Source organism: Rhipicephalus microplus, chromosome 1 (genome assembly GCF_043290135.1).
Source record: "Rhipicephalus microplus isolate Deutch F79 chromosome 1, USDA_Rmic, whole genome shotgun sequence".
In the NCBI taxonomy this organism is placed as follows: domain Eukaryota; kingdom Metazoa; phylum Arthropoda; class Arachnida; order Ixodida; family Ixodidae; genus Rhipicephalus; species Rhipicephalus microplus.
Window position 1 is genome coordinate 302,300,724 of NC_134700.1, and position 9,282 is coordinate 302,310,005.

At 45.9% G+C, this 9,282-nt stretch overlaps 1 protein-coding gene and 1 long non-coding RNA gene across 4 annotated transcripts in view; both read right to left on the reverse strand.

Annotated features, from left to right (window-relative positions):
• Positions 1-7,632, reverse strand: part of LOC119159474 (mitochondrial mRNA pseudouridine synthase RPUSD3) — a 112,030-nt gene extending 104,398 nt beyond the window's left edge. The window contains exons 1-3 of one of the 3 annotated variants that reach the window (XM_037412242.2): positions 6,971-7,631; positions 6,821-6,886; positions 6,153-6,288 (exon numbers count right to left, since the gene is read on the reverse strand). In XM_037412242.2, coding sequence (XP_037268139.1) covers positions 6,153-6,288; positions 6,821-6,886; positions 6,971-7,184 — 416 coding nt within the window. In that variant the 5' untranslated portion in view covers positions 7,185-7,631. Of the gene's footprint in view, positions 1-6,152; positions 6,289-6,820; positions 6,887-6,970 lie in introns of all 3 variants that reach the window. The other 2 variants (XM_037412241.2, XM_075865716.1) reach the window with 2 other exon arrangements.
• On the reverse strand, positions 854-6,146 carry LOC142765166 (uncharacterized). Its single transcript, XR_012884063.1, has 2 exons — positions 1,189-6,146; positions 854-1,062 (listed from the first exon to the last, which is right to left on the reverse strand). It is a non-coding gene; the product is annotated as an uncharacterized LOC142765166 (long non-coding RNA).
• Positions 7,633-9,282: the final 1,650 nt, after the last annotated feature.

Consider the following 9,282-nt stretch of genomic DNA (forward strand, 5'->3'; position numbering starts at 1 on the left):
TCCATCTTCGACTGTGGATGCTGATGATGATTTCAATAACTACCTGGCTAATTACTCCTCCAACTTCCCAAATTTGGACGTCTTCGTAATGAGCAATAGCGTGACCCTTCGCTGAAATCAATTATCGGTGTGGCTCGTAGCTCTAAACGCGCCACGCCATTCGTGATTCATGAGCCCTACTATATCGTAAGAATTACTCCAGCTATAGTTCCACACTACTCCTCGTCGTGCCAGAATGCCTGTGTCTTGCGGTATTCCAAGCCATGCACGATGACATCACGTCTGGGCACTTTGAATTTGCCCGAACGCTTCACCGTATGCGACGTTTTTACTGGCCTCGCCTCTGGAAGACCACCAAGCACTACATGACAAGTTGTGATGTTTTCCAACGCCACAAACAACCTACCACGCCATTGGCCAGCCCACTGCAACCGGTTAAGCAGCCAACATCACCATTCGAAAAAGTCGGCATCGATTTACGATTTACTGGGCCCTTTCCTCATGTCTACCACCAGCCCTCGCTGGATTATTGTGTGCTTAGATTACCTGACGTGGTATACTGAAACGATGGCGGTTGCTTCAGCCACATCATCTGATGTGTCATGGTTTCTTCTGCACTCGATTATACTCCATCACGGGGCCCCTAGTGTGATAATAAGTGATCGCGGCCAGCAGTTTACCGCTGATGTTGTCGAAGAGTTGCTACGGCTTTGTCGGCATTCCATGCCATACCACCTTCAGACCAACGGCCTCACTTAGCGCAACAATCTTACCATCATCAACATGGTGGGCTTGGTGTCTGTGCCACTGCACGGATCACTAATCAATACGCTCCCGCTATGCAGATGGTCCGTTACGTCATCGCTCATCTGCTGATACCTGCGCTTGCGCATGCGGTAGCGCCGGCGGAACATGGCTTCAGCTGTCCTGGAAGCGACGAAGGCAGCGCATGCCCTCTGCCTATCGTCAAATGCCTGGCTCGACCAAAAGAGGGACTCTGGGCAGCTGAGCTCAACCAAGCCTGGACGGTTGCATCATCGTCGACATCCACGAGCCCGACACCTATAAAAGAACAAGGACCTTCAACGGAGCGCTGTGGGCTTGGTGTCTGTGCCACTGCACGGATCACTAATCAATACGCTCCCGCTATGCAGATGGTCCGTTACGTCATCGCTCATCTGCTGATACCTGCGCTTGCGCATGCGGTAGCGCCGGCGGAACATGGCTTCAGCTGTCCTGGAAGCGACGAAGGCAGCGCATGCCCTCTGCCTATCGTCAAATGCCTGGCTCGACCAAAAGAGGGACTCTGGGCAGCTGAGCTCAACCAAGCCTGGACGGTTGCATCATCGTCGACATCCACGAGCCCGACACCTATAAAAGAACAAGGACCTTCAACGGAGCGCTGTGGGCTTGGTGTCTGTGCCACTGCACGGATCACTAATCAATACGCTCCCGCTATGCAGGTTGGTGAGCCCTACGTTGTCTTTTCGAAAAGATCTGGTAATTACTTTCTGGTACAGCTGCCAAGCCCGCATTGCTGTATGGTTATTATTGCCGAGTGTGTCCATGTAGTTCGTGCACTACTAATTCTAGCTGGAGATGTTGAAACTAACCCTGGCCCTTCAAATATCTCTGAGAACCTTCTTGCTGAATTGCGTAAGCTGTCTACAGGTCAAACACAACTAATTGCAGAAGTACAGGGCTTGAAGTCTCAGCTCGGTAACACCGATAAAACAATTGGCGAACTGAACAAAAGATTATCAGACCTTGAAAGTCATTATCAGTCTCTGGTACCACTTCGAAAAGAAATAGAAGTCCTGCGCGTTAACACGGAGCAGACCTCCTGCAGAATCTTTGCACTAGAAGCCCGTATTGATGACGCTGAAAATCGCTCAAGGCGAAACAACCTAATATTTTACGGTATCCCGGACCCTTCCGCATCTGAAACATTCTCTGAATCGGAGCGGCTGGTAATGAATCTTTGCCGGGACAACCTACAGGTTCACTTAGAACCAAGAGATATCGAACGCGCGCATCGTCTCGGTCGACATTCACCTGAACGCTCCCGGCCCATAATCGTGAAGATTGCTCTGCACAAGACAAAAACTGCAATATTATCGAATGGTCGCAAGCTTAAGGGGACAAGTTACGGCATAGGTGAAGACTTCTCACGCTCAGTCCAAAATGCTAGAAAACAACTAATTGCTTTTGCGAGAAGTAACAACAAGCCATTTTCAATGCACTTCAAAACACTGCACATGAATCAGAAGCGCTACATTTTCGACGCCGAATCAAACACCGTCAAAGAACTATCGTAGCAATCAAGCCACCGGGAAAAAAAAACGACCGCTGTTGCGGTTACTAGCAAAACTCTTTCACTTTCTGTTATTTACACTAACATTCGCAGTTTCCTACCCAAACGGGAACTTATATCTAGCACTGTATCATCCTCTGAAAGCAATGTGCTATTACTTACCGAAACGTGGTTAACTGATGACATCCGTGATGACGAAGTTCTGTCAGAATTACCAAACTTCCAGTTGTACAGGAATGACCGCGCATCTACTCGTGGTGGCGGTGTACTCATTGCTGTTCACGAGCAATTATCTTGCTCAGTCGTACATATTAAAACAGAGCTAGAAATGCTCTGGGTACTTATTAAGGCACGGCCTCAGTCCGTTGTACTGGGCGTTTGTTACCGACCACCCCGTGCTAGTTCCAATTTTAGCAACCAACTTAATCAGGCCATGTGCCAGCTCACGTCTGCTCATCCAAACGCGCACGTACTTTTATTCGGTGATTTTAATTTCCCACAAATAGAATGGCGCACCGGCAATGTGCATTCATCTACGGGTGTAGGTGATGCTAATGCGTTTCTTGATATTTGCCTAAACTTCAACATGACCCAACTAGTCACTGTGCCAACACGTGTATCGCAAGATACAGCCAGTGTCCTGGATCTGATACTAACCAACAATCCTGAAAGCCTGTCACGCATTCACTATCTACCCGAAATCAGTGACCATAAGACAATTCACGCCACTTTTTCTTTTCAACCGCTTAAACGAGAAACCTACAAAAAAACGATCCATCTATATGACAGAGGGGATTACGAAACGATAAACGAAGCTCTTAGCGCATTCTTCCACACTTTCCAAGCAACTTTACATCAACACACAGTAGATACGAATTGGACCCGCTTTATCGGTAAACTGACGGAGCTAACCGATAAATTCATACCTAAAGTCAGCTTCACAAGCACCTGCAACAAACCCTGGTTTACTAAAAATCTAAAACGCCTTGAAAATAAAAAGAAACGTTTATTCCGATCTGCCAAACGTGCAGGTCAACCGAGTGTATGGGATAGGTACTATGAGGCTGACCGCAATTATCTTTTAGCCCTGCGCAAAGCAAAAAACTTCTTCTATAACACAGACCTACCCAAGCTACTGCAGACTAATCCCAGACAGTTCTGGAAAACACTTAAGGCTGACAAACCGCGTGACACTGTACTAACCTTTGAATCTGGTGAAGCTATTACTGACGGGGAATGTGCGAATCTATTCAACGCTTCTTTTGCTACAGTTTTTACTGATGAATCAAGCACACACTCCCGCATACCTTCACTTGGCTTTAATTGTAATCATGACATGCCAGCAATCAATTTCTGCGCAAATGGAATATTGTCTATAATGGAAAAAATGAAATTGTCATCCTCTGCGGGCATGGATGGTATCAATTCCAAAATTCTAAAAAATGTTAAAGAGAGTGCTTCGCTCTTTCTTGCTCTAATATTTTCCCAGTCCCTTTCTTCAGGAATCATCCCATGTGACTGGAAGATAGGGAAGGTCGTTCCGGTCTTCAAATCAGGCGATAGAAACTCTCCACTTAACTATCGCCCCATCTCCCTAACAAGCGTCCCCTGCAAGATCATGGAGCATGTCATCTACTCCCACATAATGAATTTTCTCGACAGCAATAATTTTTTTCACCCTTCACAACACGGCTTCCGTAAGGGGTTGTCGTGTGAAACACAGCTGGCAGCCTTCTTGCATGACATTCATACTAACCTCGACGTTAACGTGCAAACTGATGCCGTTTTTCTTGATTACGCTAAAGCATTCGATAAGGTGCCTCATCAACGATTGTTCGCTAAACTTTCCCAACTAAATTTACATCCCACCGTCATAAAATGGATAATAGAGTTCCTTACTAATCGATCACAACGCGTCGCTGTAAATAACCACCTGTCTACTGCCATCCCAGTAACATCAGGTGTCCCTCAAGGCTCCGTCCTTGGCCCGCTACTATTTTTAATCTATATTAACGACTTACCTTTGCATGTAACCAGTAATATACGTATGTTCGCAGATGACTGCGTCGTCTACCGCACAATACTAAACACCTCTGACCAGTTAACCTTAGAGAACGATCTTACTAACGTTTCGAAATGGTGTACCACTTGGTTAATGACACTAAACGTAAATAAATGCAAAACTATGTCATTTACGCGTAGCAATAATCCGCTCATGTTTCCGTACACAATCAACAGCTTACCCCTAGAACTGACTAACTCTTATAAATACCTAGGTGTCACCGTGACTAGCGATCTGATCTGGCGTACGCATGTCCAAAACATCATTTCATCGTCTAACAAAACCTTAGGCTTTTTAAAACGTCACCTCAAAAGTGCTCCAATGCAGGTAAGATTACTTGCCTACACATCACTAGTGCGACCGAAATTGGAATACGCATCCGCCGTCTGGGACCCGCACCAAGCATACCTCATCTGCGCTCTAGAATCAGTTCAAAACCGTGCAGCTCGCTTCATTCATTCTTCGTATTCATACGACATCAGCGTCACATCACTAAAATTACTATCCAATCTTCCATCGCTCGCTCTTCGTCGGCGCATTTCTTCTCTTTGTCTTTACCATAAATTTTTTCACAGTTCAATCCTGCATCAACCATCTTACATCAAACCCGCAACACGCATATCAGCCAGGACAAGCCACACGCAGCAGGTTTCATTAATGCGCGCTCGAACATCAACATTTCTCGCGTCATTTTTTTCCCGCACAGCAAAAGACTGGAACGACCTCCCTTTTTCCATTGTCGACATAATATGTCCATCTTCTTTTGCACAACATGTCACTGACCATCTTCTAACAAATAACCTTTAAGTGCTTTTTTGAATTACATGTTGGTTACGTGTGTTATTCATTGTACATGCATATTTCCTTGTAATATGAAAAAATGTATATAGTTGAAACCCATGTATTGATTACGTTTGTTAAATATTATTCCCACCCCTTATGTAATACCCCCATTGGGGGTCTTTAAGGAAAATAAACTGACTGACTGACTGACTGATGCTTTCAATGTGAGTCGCAGCAGATTAAAAGAACTGGGATACCGTATTACCTTTTGTTACATACGCCTTTATTACCGCAAAACAGGAGGTCACAGGTTGTACGCCTTTCTGTCTTCTCTATGCTCGTCATCCCCAAAGTGTCTTTGACACCATACTTCCTTTTTCGACGAACAAAAATGCCAGTGTCGCGCAAACTTTGTGCCGAGCCGAAGAAGTTCGTAGACTTGCTCAGCTCCGAACTCTTTCCGCCCACGCTCACGCGAAAGACCGTTACGACGCAAAACACCCACCTGTGAGTTTCGCTACGGGTTATTTCGTCTGGCTGTGGACGCCCGTTCGAAAAAAGGGACTTTGACAGAAGCTTCTTTTCAAGTACTCAGGACCATTCGTCATTACTCAGTGCTTGAGTGACGACACTTACGTTGTTGCGAAAGTGACAGCTCACAACCAGCGTTAGCGTAAGACACAAATTGTGCACAAGGCCCGATTGAAGCCCTACAACAATCGATCGCTTCTACTCGCTCACTGAGCTTCGTCTTGCCCGGAGGAAAATGTAACACGGACTGAAAGAGCGAGAAAGAAGAGGAGGTAGGACACTCTCGAGCGATGGTGATTCAGCAGTGACAGTTGAGCGCTGGCATTTTCAGTATAAATAAACCCATCACATCCGTAACAATACATACATATACACGTGTATGCAAATGCTTATACAAAAAAAATATGTTATTTCTTTGCACACATCAAGGAAGCGTGCACATAACGATAGACATTGAAGTACCTCTCAGCTGCTTTGACAATAATAACCTGGTCGACGTTCAAGTGGATTGCCAAGCCTTCCAGGGCATCTTCTAGACTGTAAGGTGACTCTCCAAGGCCCGAGACATGAAGGCGTTGCTTGAGCATACTTTGGGACCCTAAAAAGATATAAATATATGATAATTTAAAAGTAAGTACATGTTGACAGAGGCTGTAAGAGCATGCAATTTCAGCGTGGTGATCAATTACATGAGAAATCAAACATATTATAGTGCAACAATGTAACGTGTGACATTAGGGAGTTTTTGAATAGGGGCCCCCAAGAAAGAGCGTGAAGGCCACTGCGCATGCCCAATACCCTAACCGCGTTTGAGTTGGGAACGCTACTTCTTGAATTTAGCGGGAGCCCCAAAGCCTGCCCCAAAAGCTTCGCGTCAGACAAACGTGATGGCACCCATTGAGGTGACATGACCAAGAGTTGGATGCCGCAGACCCCATTTGAAGAAAACGTTTCGCTCCTGCTTGACCGAAAGCGTGCATACGCAAAGGGCTTCGGGGCTTCGAATTGTTGGGGGCCTTGTTCGTAAACTCCCTATTTATGTCAACATAGGTACGATTTCAAAGCTGTCGAGAATCTACTCGAGCATGCAGTTAAGCTGAGAAAAGATTTCAGAGTGTACGACAACTTACGGCCTTCATTACGGAAATCAAAGGTCACGGGAACCCCGTACGGTTTGCTGAGTGCAATAAGCCCATCTGGTCATAAGAAGAAAACGTCGCTTTCATTAACAAGGATGGCACACTCTCGTTTCCCAGCCCAGGGCCGGTTGGGATACTCACCTTCGTTATAAAATATACTGCCCGCTAATTCTCTCACAAACTCGCCCTTAGACTTCCACGGGTACAGATTGCTGTACACGTGTTTTTCGTCTTCGGAGTCTTTCTCGCTTGAATGCGGCACGTCTTCCGAAGCAGGCTTTGCTGCTGCTGTACAGAGAAGTCTCGGACTGCTCGGGCGTCGTGAAAGCAACGCCAAGATGCACATGCGCTTCATCGCACCAAAGGTAAATCACAAAACACGGTAAATCTTAGGTCCGTTCGATTCGCCTGCACCACGTGAACCAGTTCACGAGGTGCTGCTGCACCTTACCATTCGTTTCAGCGGTGCAGCATTGACGACCGCTGAACCCTGCCATTCGTTCGAAAGGTGCAGCACCGGTTCACAATTTTCCTGCACCTCTTTCCCTGACGGTGCCGGCTTGGTGCAGGCGCGCGTGCAGCTGAGCAGACGACGCAGCACTTAGACGTAGCCACCTCTACAAATGCGATGTGTTTTGCCAAGATGTTTGCGCCTCATAAACTGCCCACATGTGCGTTTCGCCATAGGTCGGTGTTTGCTGAATGGTGTAAATTAACCGAAAAGAAATAAGGCCAACACCTTGTCGGCACATCGTCATTTGTTTCGGATGACGTGCTGTGCCTGCACCACTGAACTCACGCTGCACGATTTCTGAACTTCGCGTGCACAGCCGTGAACCGGTTCCGACCGGTGCAGGTGAATCGAACGGACCTCTTATACCACAGACCACAGACACGGCTGGATGGATGGATGGATAGATGGATGGATGGATGGATGGGTGGATGGATATGGCTGTACCCTTTAGATTGCGCGGTGGCTAGCGCCACCAAGCCGTAATACTTAATGAACCAAAAACTATATTTATTTTTTTCCTTAAAAAGTGAGTTTGAGGATTCGTACTTTGCAGTGAAGAGTTTAATTTTCACTCGTGCCTTGACTTTACCCACCAATCAGATAACCTCCTTCTAGTTAAGTCTACTTGCTTAAAGTCTATCTTGCCCTCCCGGTCCCTAAACCCCAGTGCTTTGAAAAACTCTGCGCCATCATCCTGAACTATAGGGTGAAGCCGTTTACAGAACATTATCAAGTGTTCGGCAGTTTCTTCTTCCTCTCCACACGCACTGCATACTTTAATTTTGTCTACCCCTTCGTATTTGGCCCGATATGTCTTGGTTCGCAGTACTCCCGTCCTAGCCTCAAACAGTAGAGAACTACCCCGAGTATTATCATAGATCCTTTCCTTGGCGATTTCCTGCTTAAATGTTCGATAGATCTCTAGTGCGGACTTCTTAATCATGCCCATTCTCCACATGTCAGTCTCCGTTTCCTTCACTTTCTTCTTTACCGATAGTTCTTTTTGGTTTGGCCACCTGCTGTTTTCTAAGTATTTACCAGTCAAATTCCTGGTTCGCTTCCTCCATTTTGTATCGACATTCTTCATGTACAAGTAGCTGAAAACCTTCCTAGCCCAATGCTCTTCCCCCATTTCTCTCAATCGCTTCTCAAGTTTTATCTTGCTGCTAGCTTCCCTGCCCTCAAATGATGTCCATCCCATATCACCTTGTACTCCCTGATTTGGTGTATTCCCGTGAGCTCCTAAAGCAAGCCTACCTATTCCACGTTGCTTAATTTCTAATCTTGCTTGAACTTCTGGTCTCATGCACAAGACCGCATTGCCGAACGTCAGCCCAGGAACCATGACCCATTTCCATATTCCTCTCACAACATCATACCTATTGTAATTCCACAGTGCCCTATTTTTCATGACTGCTGCATTCCTGTTACCTTTAGTCGTCACGTATGTTTCGTGTTCCCTCAGATACTCGGTCCCATTGCTTATCCATACGCCCAGATATTTGTATTTATCTGTTATCTCTAGCGTGACCTCCTGTATTCTAAGCTCACTACATTCGTTGTCATTGAAAATCATGACTGCTGATTTTTCCTTACTGAATCTAAAATCTAACCTATCTCCCTCATTACCGCAGATGTCCATCAATCTCTGCAAATCTTCCTTGTTGTTGGCCATTAGCACTATATCATCTGCGTACATTAATGCTGGTAGTGCCTGGTCAATAAGTTTTCCTTGTTTGACTAAAGAGAGGTTGAAGCCCAGTCCACTTCCCTCTAATTTGGCCTCTAATCCTTGTAGGTACATCATGAATAATAAGGGTGACAGGGGGCACCCCTGCCTAAGCCCCCGTTTTACCTCTGCAGGCTTGGATACCTGTTTTTCCCACTTTATAACTACCTTGTTACCTTTATAGATATCCTTTAAAAGGTTAGTGACTAC